The sequence below is a fragment of the Cupressus sempervirens genome, chromosome 10 (assembly GCF_028749045.1).
Source record: "Cupressus sempervirens isolate cs-2001-9-10 chromosome 10, ASM2874904v1, whole genome shotgun sequence".
Lineage (NCBI taxonomy): Eukaryota > Viridiplantae > Streptophyta > Pinopsida > Cupressales > Cupressaceae > Cupressus > Cupressus sempervirens.
Genome location: NC_143127.1, coordinates 392725656 through 392748904, shown reverse-complemented (window position 1 = coordinate 392748904; position 23249 = coordinate 392725656). Strand labels below are relative to the sequence as shown.

At 34.1% G+C, this 23249-nt stretch overlaps 1 protein-coding gene across 1 annotated transcript; it reads left to right on the top strand.

Moving 5' to 3' along the window:
- Positions 1–16062: 16062 nt before the first annotated feature.
- Positions 16063–18497, top strand: LOC149534318 (peroxidase 12-like). The gene is made up of 4 exons (XM_089803172.1): positions 16063–16382; positions 16972–17157; positions 17559–17730; positions 17826–18497. The coding sequence occupies exons 1-4, from the start codon at positions 16143–16145 to the stop codon at positions 18254–18256; spliced, it is 1029 nt and encodes a 342-aa protein (XP_089659298.1). The 5' UTR covers positions 16063–16142; the 3' UTR covers positions 18257–18497.
- The last annotated feature ends 4752 nt before the right edge of the window (positions 18498–23249 follow it).

Sequence of the window (23249 nt, the reverse complement as noted above, 5' to 3'; positions counted from 1 at the left end):
TTCTTTGGTTCCTCCTTGAGATCTAATATCTATAGTAATTTCTGATATCCTACCTATATATGTTCTTATAGATTCATCTTCTATCATTTTAGAATCTTGAAATGGTAAAATGGACAAATCCAACTTTGCAACCTCAATTTCTTAGAATTTTCATCACCTTCAAAACTATTTTCCAAAGCTTTCCAAATCAAATGAGAAGTATCAAGTGATTTTACCTAGTTGTACTCAATTTTAGGAAGCATGAACAATAGTGCTTCTCTAGCTCTCTTGTTGCACATGAAAAGTTCCCTTTCTTCCTTGGTAAAAGTTTTCAAATCTTTTTCAGCAATGATTCTCTTTACTGATTTTGTCAAGATCCAATATCCTAGACCCATACACAACTGATGTGCCTTCATCTTTTTCTTCCAACTATCATAATTTGTACCATTGAACTTTAGACTATCTTTTTCTAATATGTTTTTCATGGATCTCCCAATATTGTTAAACTTTATCTTCAAGGGCCTAATCCTTTAATACCAATTGTTAGAAACAATAGTCCACCAAGATTACTAAGAGGGTGGGTGAATCAGTTATCCAATAATTAAAACATTTATCTCTCTTAAATAATATTAACCATTCAACTAAAGTAAACATCAACCATATGTAGATGCTTAAAATCATCCTTAAACACTATATTAATTAATTTTAATATTTCCTATGACATTGTAATTAATTATTAATTAATTAATTATATTGCTCACATTCTTCTACTTATTTAATTAAATTAATTAATTAAATAAGTTCATTCTCCTAAGTATTTAAATTTAATTTAAATACTCCTAGCTCTAATGTGTTAAATTAATTTAACACATGATCCTCCATGTATTCCCCTTTTTAAAATAAATTTTATTTATTTAAACCCTCACATCCCATTAATTCCTCTAAACCCATGATTAAATTAAATCTCATTTAATTTAATCTTAAGCTTGACCTAGAGCCTAGCCTATAACCATCATTTTCATCCTCTTAAGCCTACTCCTTCTCTAATCCCACTTAATCATTCCTAATCATCTCCCTAATCCCCCTCATTAGCCTAAGAGTGTGCTCACACATGTGTGAGATGGCATGCCTACACACTCTTGTCTCCCACTCTTCTTCTCAAGTTTTCTCACACATGTGTGAGCAAACTTTGAATTCTTGACCATTTGCATGGCTTGCATGTCACCTTATGTGGCACCTACTTGGATGCCACCTCACCAAGCCCTCCCTCAATCCTATAAATAGAGGGCTTGTCTCAAGAATTTGCATCTCTCATCTTATTGCATTGTTATCATGTTGGTTTGAGATTTGAGTTTGCATTCATAGTTTGAGCTTTCATGGTAGTTTGAGCTTGCATTAGTAGAGTTCTCATAGTGATTTTGTAGGTTCATACTAAGCTTTTGGTACCTGATTTAGTTTGCATGTTACATGGTTCATTTAGTTTTCTTCATGCATTTGCATTTCCATTCTATAGCTTACATTCTTAGTTAGTTTCTTTTATTGCATATCATCTTCATTCTTGAATGCTTTCAAGAATGGCTTTCTCCATATCCATTTCTTGAAGTGTTCTTCATCCCACATAGCTTAGGAACTTAGAGCAATTTTATTCACATTTGTATTCACACTTGCACTCACACACTCAAGAGATTCGTTTATTGTTTTGTTTGGGAGAGCACACCATACATACCTCCATCTTAACACACCAAAAAGGCCTCTTATGGGTGCCTTTTTTGAGTTATAAAGGTGGTTGGAAGATTGAGTTTGTTAGCTATTTAGGGTTGCAAAACCCAAGCAAGTATTAGTTAGTGTTTGTTCCTTTCATTTTGAAGAATCTTTGATGCAATTTCAAGGTTTTTAGCTAATGTTTGTTTGTTAACCCATGCTCCTAACAGGCCACATTTTCTGGCACACACCATACAAAGATGCACATACGCAATTACACTAGATATCTTAACTAAGAAAACCCTTGATCAAAGGAAAACCCTGATGGGAATGATGTCCACAAGATGATGTACTAATATATTCCTTGTTAGAGGATGGACCCTATTAAGAGTCTATTGCAACATTTAGTACATATGAGTCCCATTGAGGAGACTTTGAATCCTTGTTAGAAGATTCCAACCCTGTTAGGAGTTGTAGAAGACATAAGGACCCACTGTCCAAACAGCTTCTAGGGCAAGATCACCGGACTCATTGTCCAACTGATTTTTCAACTATTCCTTTTAGAAAATTTGTACGTATTGTACTTTAACTTCTTTCCTCTATCCTGTCTATCAAACCAATCACCATTAGACCTTCTAGACCAGGTCATGAACCTCAAATCTAAGTATCAAACTTTAGATCACATAATAGGACCTTGACAATGACTTTTCCTTCACCTTCACTTTTCTCTTCCTATCTTCACATTTTTCTCTTTGTACTACTTATAATCATTCTCTTTTCATCCATACATGATAAAGGAAAATGTCCTTCCTTTATATTGAATACATACGATAATTCCCTAAGTCGACTATTACACCTTCTCAATTGATTATTATAGGACCATATTAAGAACATGTTACACTTAACAATAACATTAATTGTCCACCTTTTAACTTGAATAACTTTACATACACATAACATTATGATGAAGGAGCTTAGCTACATCATCTCCAAAATGTCTTCTTCACATATTTAACTTCAGCTTCTCATAATAACAACTTTTCTAAGATATATAACAAGTTTACCAAGATATGCCTCTGTAAACTCTATCTAAGAACAATCTTCACTGAAACTTCCATAACTTCTTCTAGACTTAATATTTTTTTCTTCTAAGGTTAGCTGTATATACTAGACACTTAGTAGTATCTCCCTTTAAGCTCGCTTAATGTAAATGCTCAACTGTCTATTCATACCAACTTGATCTTTCCACTATTCTTCTATTAGATACCATAGAAAATTGCTATGTTGACATCAATGACAAACACAGTCATGAATGTAACATATCATTATGATAATGATCTAATCAAGTTTCTACTTGATACTCCCCAATAGGAATATCATTAGCATTCATGCTTCCAACAGCTATAAGGGCTCACCATGAATATGACTTGTTCTATGATGAGGTAAAGAACCTCAAAATATCAAAATCTAAAATCACCTCTCTATTTGTTAATCTCACATTGGGTAGCTAGTTAATATGAAGAAACCTAAAATTTTCATCATATGATTAATAAATTACTAATCTTAAGAAACTTATTAGATTTTTTGTACATTGTAGACCCCCTAAAGATTAAATGGATTTTCAAGTTTTATTTCATAAAGACAAAAATATGATGAGTTTGTGTTACATAAGCATATGAAAGCTACTTTAGGATGAAATATTTGAAGGGTGTATGAAAAAGTATTCCCCAAGATAGACTTCTAGGGAAGTTTGAGTAGTGAAGGGGCCATACCTACCCCATTTTTTTATTTCTTTCCCACCTTGAGAATATTTTCTAGATATTATTATAGAGGTTAACTTATTAACTATTAGGGTTAATAACACTTTAAGTGGTCTTTTGGTTTCTCAGGCCACAACTCTAGCATGGGAAATTTTCCTTGATGTTGGTGGTGTATTAGGTGACAATAACCTATCCTCCTTTGATGGATATATTTATCTAGCAATACTTGCACTATGTGTGCAAATACATTTAGTTGGATCCAATTGGATAGCCTATTGATTTTATCATTAAAATACCTAATTTCAAGATCCTTATATGGATAGTTCATGAAATGAGATAAAATGAATTGGAGAACATGTTTAGGATTCCAGGAATGCCACACATTAGAACATCACACATCATTTCCAAAGAGTGTAATGGTAAGAATTAATGTATAATTTCATAGTGCCTTTTATTTTAAATGAATCTTCATAAGAAATAACTTATTATGACTTTACCAATTATATATATTTTATTTTATTTAATTGAATATGTTTGAGGACATGACATAGGTTTGGGACACCACCCTCTTGGCCATATCAATTTTCCTTGATAGCTGCATGGTATGAATTTTATAATTATTTATTTATTATATACATATTTATCATTTAAATATTTATCAATTAAAATATATTAGCAAACATTTTGTTACCTTATTTTACTCATGTGGGAAATACCTAGTGTCAGGGACATGCATTTCTAGGGAGATTCAATGGTACCCATTGAAAGGGGAAAGATAATTTACTAAAGACTTGTTAGTTTGTGGTGATTGATTAGGGAAGTAGTATATATACTCCATAAATTCCTTGGGGTTCAAGGCATCACCCCAGAAAAAAAAAATTGGGCTACCATTTGCCAATGACACAAAATTTTGGGCTACTATTCGCCAATTAGTTATTGCTTATATTCACCAATTTATGGCTAACATGTTTTAACCCAAAGAAAATAAAAGGGCTTATGGTTGGGGATTGTTTGATAAGGTGTGATGCAAAAATTGGTTCTTGTAGCAGTATTGAGTTGTAAGAGATTACGGATTGTAGTTAGGTTATAATCAGTAGATTATAATAATATTGGACTTGTTGTTTGGTGGATGTAGCCCAACATTTGGGTGAACCATGTTAAATCTTGGTGTCTTGTGTTCTTTTTTGTTAGATCTATTATTTTATGATATTGTTTATATTTGCATGTAATTGTTATTTATGTCTATGGTTTAATCCTAACAAGTGGTATTAAAGCCAAGTTATTTTTTAGTTATCCTCTATAGGAAAGTCTCACAGTTGAGTGGGAGCAATGGAAAATGAGGGTAATCTGAGGGTTGACAAGTTTAATGGGCAAAAATTTTAGTTATGGAAGATGGAAATGAAAGACTATCTTTATTAGAAGGATTTATGAAAGTTGTTGGAAGGAAAAAACAAGAATCAGGGATCGATGTCAAATGACGAATGAGATCTTGTAGATAGAAAGGCACTTGGAATCATTCTAGCACCATCAATGCCAAGTGGCATTTAATATTAAAAAAGAAAATATGACAGAAGAGTTGATGGAAACCCTAGTGAAATTACATGAAAAGCCCTCCACTTCAAATAAGGTATTTCTCATGGAGTGTTTATTTAATATGAAAATGGAAGAAGGTGAATATATTGCAAATCATTTAAATGAGTCTAATACTGCTACTAGTCAGTTATCTTATATGGTTATTAATTTTGATGAAGAAATTAGGGCTCTCTTGATTTTGTATTATTTTCCTAAAAGCTAGAATGGCTTGGTAATGGCTGTAAGTAATTTTGTTTATGGATCTAATACCCTAAAATATGATGATGTGATTGGTGTTATTCTAAGTGAGGAAACTCATAGAAAATCCTCATGTGGGTCTACATTAGGAAGTGCTTTGAACACACACAGTAGATGTAGAATGAATGAGAGAGGAAGTAATTTCAAAAATTGTGAGAAATCAAGAGGAAAGTCAAATGGGAGGAGGTCTCAATCAAGAGGACCAAATGATTGCTAGTACTATGGTAAAATAGGGAATAAGAAGAAAGATAGCTAGACATGAAAAAAAAATGAAGGAGAAAAGCAAGATGGAGACAAGGATGCAAATGTGGTATGTAAAAAATCCAAAGAGGATGCTTTTCTTCTATCTTTCGAAAGTGTTGATGATTCAATGGTTTTAGATTTTGGTGCTTCATTTCATGCTACACCTCATAAAGGGTATTTCTTTGATTATGTCCAAGGGGATTTTGGGCTTGTTTATTTGGGGGATAATGAACCTTGTCAGATTGTTGGAAAGGGAAAAGTTAAGATTAAATAGCACAATGGGAATCATTAGCTACTACATGAGGTAAGACATGTTTCAAGGCTGAGTAGGAATTTAATTTCAGTAGGGAAACTCGGCGATGAGGGTTGTGTAGTTACTTTTAATGATAAAAATTGGAAGGTTTCAAAAGGTTCTATTGTAGTAGAAAAAGGTGTGAAAGTAGGCACCTTATATCTTTGTACAAGTCATATTGTTCCTTCTACTTTACTTGTTTCAGAGTAACATGAATGTTCAAGAATAGTTGCTATAGTTGAATAAGGAGAACAAATAGCTATTGTAGATTCTAATACAGTGTTGTGGCATAACAGACTTGGGAACATGAGTGAGAAAGGTATGAAAGCACTTTATTCAAAGAAAGTTGTACTAGGTCTAAAATGTGTTAATATAGATTTTTGTGAAAGTTGTGGAAAAAAAGAGAGAGAGAGTTTCATGAAGACTAGGAAGGAAAATAAAACGAAGATATTAGAGCTTGTGCATACATATGTATGGGGACTAGCTTAGGTATCTTCCCTTAGTAGCTCTCATTAATATGTTACATTTATTGATGATGAAACTAGAAAACTATGGGTTTATTTCCTTAGACAGAAATCAAATGTATTTCAAACTTTTAAGAAATGGAAATGCTTGGTTGAAAATGAGACTAGTAAGAAATTAAAATATCTCATATCTGATAATGGTGGTGAGTATTGTAGTCATGAATTTGAAGATTATTTCTCTACTAATGGTATTCAAAGATAAAAAAGTGTTCTAAGGACTCCACAGGAAAATGGAGTGGCTGAACACATGAATAGGACTATAATGCAGTGTGCAAGGAGCATGATATTGCATGTTGGGTTGCCCTTACACATGTGGGTAGAGGTTGCCAATACTATTGTATATTTGATTAATAGAGGTCCCTCTACTCTTTTGGGTTGTGTTATTACAAAGGAAGCATGAACTAGTAAGAAGGTGAGTTATTCTTTTCTCAAAACCTTTGGTTGTGAAGCATTTTCTCATATAAATTCTGAAAATAGAACCAAGTGGGAAGCTAAGTCAAACAAATGTGTATTTTTTGGATATGACATTAATGAATTTGGTTATAGGCTTTGGGATTTTAAAAATTGTAAAATTGTAAGAAGCGGGGATGTCATATTCAATGAGAAAGTGTTGTACAATGATCTGTTTAAACAACATGAGAAGAAAGAAGATGATTATGTAGTGCTAGATGATACTTCAAAAGATGATGTTCCAACAATTTCTCATGATGTGAAACAACTGCAACAACAAATAACCCACACACTAGTGAATGTTAGATGGTCAACAAGGCTAATTAGACATCCAAAATGATTTTCTCCCTCTTTGTATTCTATTTTACTAACTGATGTTGGTGAACCTAAATGTAATGATGAAGCTATGTAGGTGCATACTAAGATTTAGAGGGAGTCTACAATGAAAGATGAAATGGAATCTTTGCTAAAAAATAAGACTTCGAATTTATTCAAATTGCTTGTAGGTAAAAGGGCTTTACAGAATAAGTGGGTTTACAAGTTGAAAGAGGTGGATGGAGGTAAGAAAATATTTAAAGTCAGGTTAGTTGTAAAAATATTTGCACTAAAAAAAGGCATTGGCTTTTGATGAGATATTTTCTCATGTTGTTAAAATGACTTCTATTCATATTGTTTTAAGTATTGTGGCTATTGAAGATTTTCATTTGGAGCAGCTTGATGTTAAAACAACCATCCTTCATGGTGATTAGAATGAAGAGATATATATGGAACAACCACAGGGATTTGAGGTCAAAGGTAAGGAGAAATTAGTGTGCAGATTGAAGAAAAGTTTATATGTCTTGAAGCAAGCACCTCAGCAATGGTATCTAAAATTTGACAGTTTTATGCATGAGCATGGATATAGTAGGTGTCATTCAGATCATTGTGTTTACTTTAAGATATTTGATGATGATAGCTACATTATTTTATGTTTATATGTCGATGATATGCTTTTAGCTGGGTCTAACATGAATCACATTAAGGGGTTGAAATGCCAATTAGCACATGCATTTTATATGAAGGATTTGGGGGCAGAAAAATAAATCCTTGGTATGAAGAGTTGTAGAGATAGGAAGAATAGAAAATTGATGCTATCTCAGGTTGAATATGTTGAGAAGGTGTTGAAACATTTCTGTATGGAGAATGTTAAAGCACACCTTTACCTGGTCATTTGAAGTTGACTAAGGAGATATGTCCAAAGACACAAGAAGAGGAGGATAAGATGTCCAAGGTACCCTATCCTTTAGCTGTAGGAAGCTTGATGTATGCTATGGTATGTACAAGGCCATATATCGCACATATAGTGGGATTCATTAGCACGAGTCATCTAAGAATGTAGCATTGGAATGCAATCAAATGGATTCTCAGATATTTGAGAGAAACATCTAGTAAGTGTTTACACTTTGGGGGCTCTACTACTAACTTTCAAGGCTATGTTGACTCAGATTTGGTAGGTGATATTGATACCGAACAGAGTACTACAGGTTATGTATTTATTGTTGGTGGGCAGCTATGAGCTAGGTTTCTAGGTTACAGAAGGTTAATGCTTTATCCACTATAGAGGTAGAATATGTTGTTGCTATAGAGGTAACTGAGGAGATGATATGGCTTTAGTTCTTCCTGAAAGAATTGGGACACCCTTAAAAGGATAATTATTTGTTTATAGATAGCCAGAGTACCATTCATCTTGCAAAGAATTCAGCTCTACATTTAAAGACAAAACACATATAGTTGCAATACCATTTCATTTGGTCAATTTTGGATTATGAATAGTTAAAGTTGGATAAGATACATATAGATAACAGTCTAGAAGACATGTTTACAAAGGTAGTGACAAGGGAGAAGCTAAATTCCTCTTTAGTTTTGGTTGGTCTTCTAGACTAAATAGGAATATAAGAATAATAGAGTCCAAGGTGGTTTGATCTAGTAGGATCCCCATGTGGTAGTGGTATTGCTATAGGATTAGTCTTCACATGGGAGATTGTTGTCTAGTGTGGAGTCTGATCAGTCCCCAAGTGGAAGATTGTTAGTTTGTGGTGACTGATTAGGGAAGTAGTGTACATACTTCATAAATTCTTTGGGGTTCAGGGCATCACCCTGAAAAAGAAATAAAAAAATTTGGGCCACCATTTGCCAATGACACAAATTTTTGGGCTACTATTCACCAATTTGCTATTGCTTATATTCACCAATAGGTTATTGCTTATATTCACCAGTTTATGGCTGACATGTTTTAACTCTAAAGTGGAAAAAATACTTGTATAAAAGAGCTTAGAGTTAGGGGTTGTTTGATAAGGTGTAATGCAAAAATTGGTTCTTGCGACGATATTGAGTTGTAAGGGATTACATATTGTAATCAATTTGTAATCATTGGACCATAATAATATTAGACTTGTTGTTTGGTGGACGTAGCCTAGGGTTTGGGTGAACCACGTTAAATCTTGGTGTCTTGTAATCTTTTCTCTGAGATCTATTATTTTTTGATATTGTTTTTATTTGCATGTAATTTTTATTTCTATATGTGGTTTAATCCTAACAAGACTTGATTGGATTGAGAGCTTAAACAATGTACAATTGTTATTCATGTTTACATCTAGATTGATAGTTTCCCACATTTTTTTTTTGTTTATGAAGAATATATTATCCATTTCATGCCCTGGTTGATTATTTCCATATTAGAAGAAGAAGAGGTTCTTGAATAGCTAACTCCTTATGTTGAATATACAAGAAGAATGAGAGCGAGGGTGAAGTATTTATCCATTAAATTTTATATAATTAAAAAAATTAATATGTTCCACCAAGCTCACTTTAATATTTACTTCCACAAAGATGTATTTATGAAAAGCTTAATATCTATCAAATGCACAAAAAACTATATTTACATAGAAATCCCTATTAAGGGAAAGACAAAAATCAACATTACTCTCAAATTTATGAACTTATGTTAGGGTGGCACTAATTAAGGTGGTTTTTTATAAAGAAAGGCTTAGTTTCATATACTTATTACCAAATGGTTCATTTCTTGAAGAAGAATTATTGCCCAAAGAAAGAAGGAAAAGACATAAAAGATCCACCAATGATATATACAACACCAATACAATCAAAAGATTTGTATAAACCTTCTAATCATTGCTTTCAATATCTAAAACAATAAAGTTCTCATTGTTCTACGTTAGAATGTGAATTTTATGTTGTTCCTATAATTTTTATTAATGGTTGTCAACATATACTAGATGCATATTTATGTTTGGTTGCATTGATTGATGTGTAGCAATAGTCTTGTTTTATGTGTAGAAATGTACACCAAAGAAAAATCCTTAAATGATTACCCTTATCCTTTTTGGTGGTGGTTCCATTTAGCATACAACATATGGTGGATGGATTATTTAGGTTTGGTCATATTTGGAGTGTGTCCATTTGAGTTTCAAAGTCCTAGTAGTTACAATGTAATGTGTTCATCATATGTGTTCATGTCAAAAAAATTGTAGATAGAGTTGTGTGTGGACATGTACAAGGTGTGTTGTATTGATCAAGGTGTCACACTCTTGATTCCGTATTGCATGCACCATCTTAAAATAAAAGAATTTTATTTTGAGACCTTTTATCCCTCCTTAGTGTGGACTCTCTCTCTCTCTCTCTCTCTCTCTCTCTCTCTCTCTCTCTCTGTTATCTCAATATTTCTCATCTTTTTAGGTCACCTCTCCTCTTCCAACATGGTCCTTTAGCTTCTATTTTATCACCTTTTTAGTCTTATATTCTGACAGTTTCATTTTATTTTTATTCTTTTTGCACCTTCTCTAAGGCCTCTGGAACTCCTTGTAATAATTTGGTATAGTTCTGATACCATGTAAGAATTTGTGTTAGGGAAAAATTCACCCAAGACCAAGAAGCACAATAATTAGCACAAAATAGACCAACAAAGTATGATTAGAATAACAATACGATATTCAATTCAATATAATTGATTGATAATACACTATAGGTGCTTGTATATAAAGGCCTCTATGATGCATCTAGAATGCTTAGGAGTTAGCAACATGATAAGTCTTACAACCAAGCACATGTCCACCAGGTGTGGGTTATCCTCCATTAAGCATAGGAATTAGTGCAATGATGAGAGGATAATCCTACAAAGGTGTAACACATACAATTATGTTGTAGACACCATGTGCTAAATTAGAGTTGCTTACTCCAGTGTTGTCAACATGACAACTCAAATGAGTACACAAGCTCCAAGGTGTCTAACCTAAGAAATAATAAAATAATGCATTTATCTAAGTAAACTTAAATAAAGCATAAATAATAATTATTTACACTAACAACACCCCACCCCCCCCCCTTATGCTTACAAAAGCTAAGATGAAATGCATAATGGGTCATGAATACTAGGATATATTAGGTACCCAAGTACAATATAATTCTGAAATGCAATGAAATCTCTCTACAATCGGAGAAAGAGGGAAAACCTCATGGGAAAAACCCTCCCCCAAAAGGAGAGATATGTACAATAAAGAAAGATGCATGAATGGATGGAGTAATCAAGACCATCCCATTATGACATACACCATGCATATACAATAGAGAATCCCTCCATGAAATCCCCCCCTTAGCAAAGGATCTTTGAATGATAAGTGTCTGAAGGCAGAAGAAAATCCAATATTGACAAACAACATTTCTCCCTTTAGGAAGAAGATACAACAAGTATAGGTGCAAGTATGCTTTCCATTGTGTATAGGAAGATGGAAGGGGGATCTAGAAGTAGTATGTGGTGGATGTTGCCACTGAAGTCTACTCAAATGCCAACATTCTTGATGAATGAAGATGCCATGAACCAATCTAGTGGATGCCCAAAATATGGTGGCAAGCAAGGTAACATGTTTGTTCATGAAGCTAAATAAAACTCCAAAGATGATGAAGCATCTTGATAGGAAGATGTAGGACGAGAAGCAATGTCACCTCCCTTCAATGATGTAGGCACACCTGTGAAAGAAGCCCCTTGATGACTAAAGAAGCTGCACCATAAAAGCTAAATGATGGTCCTCCTTGTAGGAAGAAATGGTGCCATAGGTGTTGTAGAGACTGCTCCCCAACTGATAGGAAGAATCCATAGAAAATATGATGTTTGAGGAAACTAGAATACAATCTCCATAGGCTGATTTGTCTCCTCATAAGTGAAAGAGTCCTCCTCCAACTGCTATAAAGAAGCCACAATCATGTCAGAATGATCAAGTGATTGAGGGTCAAAGTTTTCCCTCACAATGAGTGGAGAATTCTCTTCAACAAAGAGAAGATTGATGTCATTGATGATGTCTCTCATATCTTCAATGTGAGACTCCACAAACAACCCTTTAATGTTTGGAAGGAAGTCATCCCATGAAGCTAAAGTAAGAAGACATGGTATGTCTTGCTACATTGAATTAGGAGCATCTGTGGTTGGAACTAGATTAGTAGAATCAATAAGAGCATTAGGAGGTGGGATCTCATCTAGAGTTGGAGGAACCATTACTGAAGTGACTAAAGATAGAATGTCCTCTAGAAATCGAGGGACTCATGGATCTAAATATGCTTCCCAAAGAGCCATCCAAACATCATGAGAAAAACTTGCCATACTAAGAGGAGCAAAAGATTCCTCAGTCATACTTTAATACATAAAGTGAAGAAGATAAGAAAGATATCTAAAAGTAGGATTAGGTGGCAATACCTTTGAAGATAGATAAGGAAACACTTCCATATGTTCTTTTCTTAAACGATCAAGGATTAAAGCACTCCATTTTTTATAGTTCCTTAGTGTCAACTTCGGTCTTATACCAGACTAACATATGTGACAAGAATCCATGAGATCAATAAAAGAACCCCCTAAAATGAAAAATAATCAATCAACCCCCCACCCCCTATGATTTGGCATGTTATAGGTAGTGTTTTTACAACTAGCCACTTTGTCAATTTTGACCTTAGTGGACTTCTAATTTTTAGTTTATAACCTCCTTGGATAGTTCAAATCTAGAACTTTACAATGTAGCTCAGAAATACAATAATTTTGAAGCAATACAATGCAATGAAATGACTTATTTCTAAAAGTGATATTTCTGTCCACACAAGCCTATAATCTGATTACAAATTTGGAAAGTAGACAAAAATTTAGGCACTTTCAAAGAAAATGGAACCTAATTTAGAGTCTAGATGAGCTTGTACTAAGCCTTTAAGATTGCAAAAATTGGGATTTGTGATTTGTAGAAAAATTCAAGAACATAGAGCTCAAACATCTTGCACCAATGTGTAGATCACAAAATTCTACCCCCAAAAAAAAAAAAATTGCTCGAAAAAAAATTCTATATGAGGGAGATATCGCTGTTTGAAATTCACCTCTGTAATTATTTTCCCTGAATCGCCGCCGTCGCACCTCCAAAATTTAAATGACTCTAATTTTCACCTCAAATGTCTAATTTTGGTGAAATAAAAGTCAATTTGGGGGTTTTTTTACCTTCTAAATATGATAAAAATATCTGATTTGCACCAGCAAGCTCCAATCTTCACCTGCAAAAAAATCTCTCCTACTAGCTTGATAGCCAAAAAAATTTTGGACAAAATATGCAAATCCAAAAAATAATGTAGAGAAATTGCAGAGACTAAAATAATAAAATATGCAAATCTGAAAATTAAATTTAGAGATCTAAAATAATCATACCAAATTTGCAAATTGGGCCTTCGGGTGCCAATTTGCAAAAAAAGATTGCCTCAATTTTGACTATGGCCCATTATAGGTGAATTTATAGTCAATTTTCACTGAGTCGATGCTCTGGATGCAATGGTGAGGTCTGCTTTGGCTCTAGACGCTCCCAATAGTTGCAGATACTCTGGATCTAAATCATGGTCCTTCGAGAGGTGAAGCAAGAACGATCTCTAGTGGCTATGAAATGACACCTTTATGGCTCTGATTCCATGTAATAATTTGGTATAGCTCTGATACCATGTAAGAATTTTCCTTAGGGAAAAATTCACCCAAGACCAAGAAGCACAATAACTAGCACAAAATAGACCAAAAGAGTATGATCAAAATAACAATATGATATTCAATTCAATGTAATTGATTGATAGTACACTAGAGGTTCCTATATCTAAAGGCCTCTATGATGCACCTAGAATGCCTAGGAGTTAGCAACATGATAAGTCTTACAACCAAGCACATGTCCAGTAGGTGTGGGTTATCCTCCATTAAGCATAGGAATTATTGTGATGATGAGAGGATAAGCCTACAAATGTCTAGCACATATAATTAAACACCATGTGCTAAAATAATAGTGCAAACAACTGTGTTGTCTACATGACAACTCAGTTGTTTATGCAACTCTAGTGTTGTTGACACCATGTGCTAAATTAGAGTTGCTTACTCTAGTGTTGTCAACATGACAACTCAAATGAGTACGCAAACTCCAAGGTGTCTAACCTAAGAAATAATAAAATAATGCATTTATCTAAGTAAACTTAAGTAAAGTGTAAATAATAATTATTTACACTAACACTCCTTTTTTGGGACCCCCTTGGGAATATGTTGACTTGATAAATCTATTATAGAAGAGGTCAACCCAAGTTGACCTCTCCACTAATAATTTATAATTTTAGCACCCAAAGTGCCTTGGGTTTGCTAATTATTTACTCTCCTTTATTTTTTAATCTCGAAAACTAGTATATAAGAAGGCTTGGGCATTTCATTTTCATCCATCCACATACATAATCAATACACACATGATCCTACAAGAAACCAAGTGCAAGAATACATATGTCCATAAAGCATTGTTTAGGCACTTCAAAGCATTCATCAAGATCAAGACTTTCCTTCTTGCATCGAACTTCTTCCTTCAAGATGGCAATGGAGTTTGGCTTGTAAGGAGGATACCCATTATCAAAATTATTTGTGTTCTTCCAATCTTCATCATGACATGCCATTAACATGGACTCGATGCCACCACTCACATCATTTGTGGGAACTCCTTCATGTTACGTTCTTTGCATTACATCCAAACTATTTTAAAACCTCTCAACATTTATACTAGTGCTATTTTTTTTGAACCTCATAGCATAACTCTATTACATTTTCCTCATTGTTCCATGTCTTTAGAACCTGTACACTTAGATGTTCTTCTCTTCATCTATTTTGTATGTACACCTTGCTAAGGTCTCTCTCAAAACTCCTAAAAAATTTGACTAAGCTTTGATAACATGTATTGCAACATAGGTTACAAGGACCTCAACAAGCTATTCAAATAAACAACATGTTGAGCTTCAGTTAACTACAGATTTTTAAGCTATTCAAAATTGATCTTTCTATGTGATATTTAAGTCATTTGATAGGTGATATTACTATCAATCACAAATAATTTTTCATTTTATTTCCATCATTATAAATTTTCATTAAGTCGCTACTCTCTTTTGGAAGAAGTTAAACCTTATTTCTTTCTTAATCATGACACCACATACTTATTTCTTTCTTAATCATGACACTACTTAGTAATTCCACTTCTAGTCTCTTGTCACCTTTATTAGGGCCCATTTGGTCATGGGCATAGGAATGGAGAATAGGCATGTAATATTGGGAATAGGAATGGCTATTCCAATAACGGGTATTTTTTGGAATGGGTATAAGCTCATTTTAGAGGCAAAATGAGAATATGTATTACTATTCTCTATTTCAAGTGACGAACCAAACAGAAAATAGAAAATGTATTCCAACTTTTCTATTTGTATTCTAGCAACCAAACGGGCCCTTAGATTGCAGTTTTCACTAAAGATTTCGAGCGTCCAAATTTGGCCGGTCAAAGGTTGCCCAGCCTAAGTCGCTTTCCCAGTGTGTCATGTAGTCTTTGATTAAAATAAAAATTAGAAGTTTCGGTATAATATAATAATAATAATATCTTCTTTAGACTTGTAGCTTAGATTTGATTAGATTCAGGAAAACAATAAAAGACTGTAAAGTATTATTAGACATAGCGAAACAATAAAAAGGTGGTGGTCGAGAGATAATGTAATTCAGCTAGATTTCAAACCAAACGTTCCGTTGAGATAACTTGCAAGGAAAGTCACAAGAATGCCCATGATGCCAACCATATATCTTAGTGAAGGGCCCTATGAACACGCCTTATACTTAACATTCCTTTCCAACGAGGCACCAAGAAGTCAGTCAAAGCACCTCGAGGTGCTATATATTAAATTTCATCTTAACGTTTTGCTCCCAACAGTACCAACTTTGGTTGTCCGGTCTTGATTCTTTTCTGTCATTGAGAAGGGTACCGGATTGAGCATAGCTTGTAAGTAGTTGCAGTAGGTGAAATGGAGAAGCACATCGCTGTCATATTTCTATTTGTTTTAGTAGTTTCTCAAACCTCTGTTTGTCTAGAGGACAGCTCTGATTTGCCAGCATTGGCAGACGGTCTTTCCTGGACTTTTTACAATGAGACCTGCCCCACTCTTGAGTCCATTGTTAATGAAACACTCCAGCCATTGCTTGAAGAGGACATTACTCAGGCACCTGCTTTGTTAAGACTGCTTTTTCATGACTGCTTTGTGCAGGTTTGCAAAAAAAATATGTATTTTTATGAATAGTCTTTATTATGTTACATATTGTTATAAGGTAGGTAGAGATAGTGACGTTAGTCTAAAACCAAGAAATAACATAGATGTTAGTGGAACAGCTCAAGAGCTGTAGTTAGAGTAGACAAATTTGTGTCATTTTCTTTTTTTTATACATCATTATGATCTGAAGTGTCTTGGAGTTTAACGCTTAAATGTCACACACTAACACTAGATTTCTAGTCTAAAAATATTAGATAGTCAAATTTGACTTACTTTATCTAAATTTAATTTTTCCATTAGTATGTGATATTTAAAGGTGGCCATCATTAAGTAGCTTTTCAACTATCACTACTACTATAAACAACTCACTGTCAAATAATATAAAAAGAACAAGAAGGGAAAATTTAACGAGAAGAATATTAAAATGTTGCAAGAAAATAGATAACAGCTCTAACTTATAATTCAATGTTATGATTGAATGTAAATATTCCAAAATAGATATAGTTAGCTTTCAAAAATATTATTGAAAGATATATATATATATATACTACTATTATAACTAAACTATTGATGTTGTTTTTGCAAGGGGTGCGATGCATCTATTTTGTTAAATGGAACGGGCAGTGAGCTTGAAGACACTCCAAACCTGACAGTAAGAGAGGCGGCATTGGAGATTATTCAGCTAATAAAAGATGCAGTTGAAGTTGATTGCCCTGATGTTGTGTCATGCGCGGACATCTTAGCATTAGCAGGCTCCTATGCAACATACACGGTAACCAATATCTGATTCCAATGAATTAAATAGTTTACAAGCACCAAGTTTGAAATACAACCACCACCCAAATGGTAACAGCCATTTAGTCTATTCATAGATATTTTTTAGTAGCTTTCTTTATGGTTTTTTTTTTTTTTCCAAATACAGAAGATCATTTCAAATAAGGTAGAATATTAATATCAATATTCAAATCAAGTATTTATATCATGAATAGTGTTTTAGAAGAATAAGTAGATCAGGTAGCATTCATTATATTTAGATTTTAAGAAATATAATGGATGGATATACTAAGATTTCATTTTTAAAATAAAAGTATTTATTTTTTGTAGACTTAATTTTTTCCAAATATGATGTTTAAAAGTGGCCGAAACATAATAGTGATTATTGCTACCTAATAGGCCGGAGGGCCAGAGTTTCCAGTACCACTTGGGAGGAGAGACAGCCTAACCTTTGCCAATGAAAGTGTAGTACTGGACAGTCTGCCTGCCCCAACATCAAATGTATCCGTGTTAATGGCTGTTTTTAGTGAAAAGGGATTCACTAACTTCTCCGAGCTTGTGGCTCTTTCAGGTGGAGTATAAATTAGCGTATCTATCTTTAGAAACATGTATATAAGGAAATGAAGGGAATTTATTGTCTAATCTATTGCGAATATCTTTATTCAGGTGGGCATACGTTTGGTATCTCCCATTGCGCATCCTTCGTGAACAGACTTTACCCAACGCAAGACTCAACTCTGAATGAGAGTTTTGCAGAGGAACTTTACATCACCTGCCCCTCTTCTACTGCCGTCAACACCACCGATCTTGATATCCTCACTCCAAATTTGTTCGACAACGAGTATTACGTCGATCTGGAGAATAACGAAGGGCTGTTAACATCTGACCAGAATCTCTATACTGACTCACGAACTAAGCACCTGGTGAAGCTATTTGCAAAGAATCAGAGCTTGTTCTTCAAAAGATTTATGGCTGCCATGGTGAAGATGGTTCAGCTTGATGTGCTCACTGGAAGCGAAGGGGAGATTCGTAAAGTTTGCTCAGCAGTGAATACAAACTACATTGTGCACGAGCAGGGTCGATCTGCATCAATGTGAAGGGTGCTCTTCGGCCACCCTTAAATATCACACATTAAGGAGAAAATTAAGCTTGGAAAAAATAAGTCAATTTTGACTATTTAACAACTTTAGTATTAGAATGAAACTTAGTATGTAATGTTTAAGTCATTAGAAGTTAGCTCTGTTTTATTTTCATGATAATAAAGAAGCACAATCGTTCCTCCAGTATTTTGTACTTGGTTATTTGTAGACAATAATATATAAACTAAAGATCGAGAAATCTTGTCTGCCATTCATTCAGATGAAGTAGATATAGGCATTGTGATAAATAGATTTGGTATGTTGTATAGAGGATTTTGTTGCTGTGCGCAAGTCATAACGACGGCGCATGGTTGATGATTGCGTAGTGGTACTATCATTTCACTCTTTTCTCATGCCACGAATAACACCAATTCCTGTAATGGTACAGTACACGATTGTTTTTTAATAGTTTTAATTTTTTACTTCTGTTGTTGGTGGAGCAGAACTTGAGAGCTATTCACAAAAAGTTAATATATCACGCCGTTTGCACGGGCATCGAGCTGTCGGGAGACTGAACTAATGTCCCCCTTTTACAGTGATTCCTTTTAGAATGTGCAATGCGCGCACTGATAGGAAGGCATAACTAAAGAGAATTTTGTAAGTAAAGCAGTGTAAATTAGCATAGCTATATTTTAACAAGACAGGCAATGGTCAAGTTCTTGTTACTAGTGTTAAAAAGAAAGGAAGGAAGAGATAAACATACATAGGCATATAGCTATATAGAGTTCTAACAAGGCAGTGCAGGAGAGAGAAAGGCAATTCATGTTTAGAGACAAAGGCGAGGGAGGGAGGGAGGGACGGAGGGAGGGACGGAGGGACGAAGGGGGGGAGTATATTCTATTAATTTTTGTTAGTGAAATTTTCTTTAAATATTAAATGTAGAAAATAACATTTCCTGTGTTGTCTGGAAAATTATCATATCATAATTGTTAATTATTGATAGCTATTTGCAAAGAAATTTATGTGTTTAGTATGGTATTGCCTTGTTAATCATGTATTATCTTAATCATTGACAATCATAAATTCCTTTTAGCTTTGTTAATACAAGATAGAATAGAAGTCTTTTTTCTTCACTAATCAAGTTAGAAAACAAAAGCAGTTTCTTCCTCCTTTTAATAAACACTTAATGAAATTCCACACCTCTAGGTTTAACCTTTTATATTATAACATGAGTTAAATCAATCAACAACATACCATTAGAGTGCACATAATTAGGGTTGGCATAATCTATATCAAATCCATGTGCATAGTTAAAGGTCAATTTGTCTTGCTTTTAGTGTTTCCTTTAACCCAAGTAGACACATGCATCCTTTTTTGAAGGACACATGCATGCACGCGCGCGCACACCCACACATGCACATGCCCGCACGCATGCGCGCGCGCACACACACACACACTTTTTATATATCCCATCTAATTCTTTCGCACCATGTCCCTCCACCCCACCACCTCTCTCTCTCTCTCTCCCCCATCACTAATTTTTCTTATATCTTTCTTCTCTCTCCCTCAACTCAATCATGTAGAGAGCAAGAGTTAGGGGTAGAGGGAAATAGGCATGGGAAATGGGAGAAGGGTGAGAAGAAAAATATAAAGGAAAGAAGGAGAGAGTGAGAAAGGGAGGAGGAAAATTTATTTAGGGTTTAAAGCTTATGCTTAATGGGAGAGAGAGAGAGAGAGAGAGAGAGAGAGAGAGAGAGAGAGGATGTATCAATATACTCAATGAACCCTCAAAAGAGAAGGTATGGTAAAGTGAGAAATATTGTGGTAGAGATCTAGATATCAGGGAGAGGTGGGGGGGGGGGGGGGGGGGATTGTTGATTTCTAAAATTTGATCAAAATATTTATAATTGATATGATTGCTAAAAAACTACAATCTACATTATGTCTCATAGAGATTGTGACATCAATAAATTTAACAATGTAAATTAAATAAGATAGGTACTTTAGTTAAACACTTTCCCCCTAAGCCATTCAATACAAGAGGATGAGGGGCTTCCAAAAATTATTCTCAACATAACTCAAATTATATTAAAGTAAAACCCAAATAGGATGAAGGGATACTAATACTAAACCCCAATTATACTAAGGAAGTATGCAAGCAAGTCCTCTTTCATGAAATGTTCATTATCCTTAGATGTGTGATGTGAAAATAAATTGATCTGATTGGCTAAAACAATTATCATTAATAGATCTAGGAGAAATACACATGTAATATGTCCAATTAAAGTAGGAAACTGGATCTATTGTATGATATGAAAATAAGAAAGAAATTTCACCTCAAAATGTGCAAAGGAAAGTGTATTTCTTCTTAGAAATATGTGGATTTGAAATTATTATAGAAAACCCTAAAAATCTAAGAACTCTAGGTACAAGTCAACCTATCCTAGTAGGTTTATGGAATGAAAGACATGTTCTTGGAGGGAAGAAAAAAGATCGACCCAAAATATTCTAAAAGAACCTAACTATAAGTTTTTATATCTAATTTTCAATTTTGATAATCTATTCTACAAACAAGAAATATTTGTTTCATTTGTTAAGGGGAGGGATTTCCTTGGTCAAGCCCTGGATTGTAGAATCAACCTTGAAATTAAAATGATAATAATGATAAAGTAAATGCTACTAAGTAGTAAATTTGAATATAATAATGAGACATATAATTACACTTTTACATGTTATTGAATTTAATATACAATTGAGTATGTTAATGTAAAATCCTTGACTCGACACAAAGAAACTAAAAGAAAATTAAGTAAGATAAAACCACATAAAAATAGGAATGTTTGTGATGTGCCTTGATGAAGATCCAAAGAACTTAAATCAATAAGTGGAAGATCTTTTCCCTACAAGATGCAAACTCCACTACCAAGTACAAGGAAGAATCTTGATGCAAGGATATGCAAGATCTTGATGGATGCTTGATGTATGCCTTGGAAAGTCTACTTCTAATGCTTAAATCTTGATGTCACAAGGGCTTTCTCTTGATTACTTCTATGTGTAAAAATAAAATTATGAATTTCCCTTATATGCTAAAATTTAGTATGAGAAAAAATCAAGCCGATTGGAGAATAAAACAAAATAATTTAAACACTAGAGACATCTTGGGCCTTGAGACCAAAATCCCTCTACGTATAGGTTGACCTAGTTGACTTTAACCAGTATAGATTGACCAAGTCAACATATATCTAAGGATATCTTGACTAAAATTGATTTTGAGGTCATAGAATAAGTAAAAAATAAATGGGAAATGATGAAAGTGCCAAATGATATTGCAAAAAAGGTGATAAAATAACACCAATGAGTGTCATGCATAAAATAAGAGATGATGAAGAAATTTTGAGCAAGATTGTGGGAAGATAAAGGAACCAAAACCACACCAAAGTGGGCTAAAATGTCTCAAAATTAAGTGTTTCCATTTTAAGATAGTACATTTAGCCCCCACTTCAGTAGGATTATGATGCAAGTCATACTCTTGGTGAAGGAAGAACTAGATGAGATAAAGAGACAAGTTCAACACCAAAATAGAAAATTACCAAGCTCAAGGACATAAGGCCCCCAAAACTAGGATCTTAACTCCATTCCCATGCATAAGAGCATTAAAAAAAATAAAAGAAAAGAACAAAGGAAAGGAAGAGAAAATTAACAAAATAAAAAATGCTCAAATACTCCAAATCAACTACTAAAAGGGACCTCAAACAAAAATTTTGCACTCACTAATACCATGTTTTTAAGGGTATAATTACAAAAATCATAATTAAAAGTCCACAAAGGAAAGAAGTGAGCATCACAAATAATGATACCCTCATGATTCTATCCTACTGGCTTTTGTGTGTGTGTGTGTGTGCATGTGCATCTGCACATGTGTGTGTGTGTGTGCACGCGCGCGCATGCGTGTACGTGCATGTGTGCATGTGTGTGTATGCGCATGTGTGTGCGCATGTGTGTGTGTGTGTGTGTGTGTGTGTGTGTGTGTGTGTGTGTGTGTGTGTGTGTGTGTGTGTGTGTGTGTGTGTGTGTGTGTGTGTGTGTGTGTGTGTGTGTGTGTGTGTGAGAGAGAGAGAGAGAGAGAGAGAGAGGCATGATTATCTTTCCCAAAAAGGTATAAATAAAAAGGTACGATTAAATAGTCTATCACCACAATGTGTAAATATGTGTGTGCTCTCTATGGGTGGACAAGGGATTTTTATCCATAGAGATTTGTGTAAATGTATCTCCATGGGATGGACAAGAGTCTCATATACCCATTAGAGAGTGGCATATTGCAATGTAAAAGTAAAGGTGCATAAAAAGGTAAGATATTTTACAAGGAGGGTGTATGTATCCCCCATCCTAATGATGACTATGTAGCTATAGATGTCACAAGGAAAAGAATCCAAGATGACTACTTCTTCTAACAACGAGATAATTATCCTTAAAAAATAATGCATGCCACCAAATTACTAATGCTGTTTTTCTTGTGTAAGATAATGGTGTGTGCACCAAGATGGTGTAAAAAACTGTGGACACCATACAAAAAAACACAAAAATTTCAATAACCTGATCAAGTTATTCGAATTTTCAAAAAGTGGCCAAGTTTGGTTACCAAGCCTAGCCAAAATATATATAAAAGCAAAACCCGGTCAAGTTTTCAAGCCCGATTGGGTTCCAAGGCCAAAAATGTCTTCAAAACCCAATTGGGTTATGGAGAAGAGAAATAATAATCTCACTTCTTCAAAAACCGATCAAGTTTTGAAAATGTGAAAATAAACTCTACTCCAGAAGCCATAACTTTCACATCCAGAGTCCAATTGACTTCGTTCAAAATGCATTGGAAAGATATTGAAAAGATATAAATATAATGGAACTAAAATAATCATACGAAAACATTTTTACTTTCAATCCATTTGAATAAAACATAGTCTAAAATAGGTAGCCATTGTTTCCTAAACATGGAATAGATAGGTAGATAGAAGTT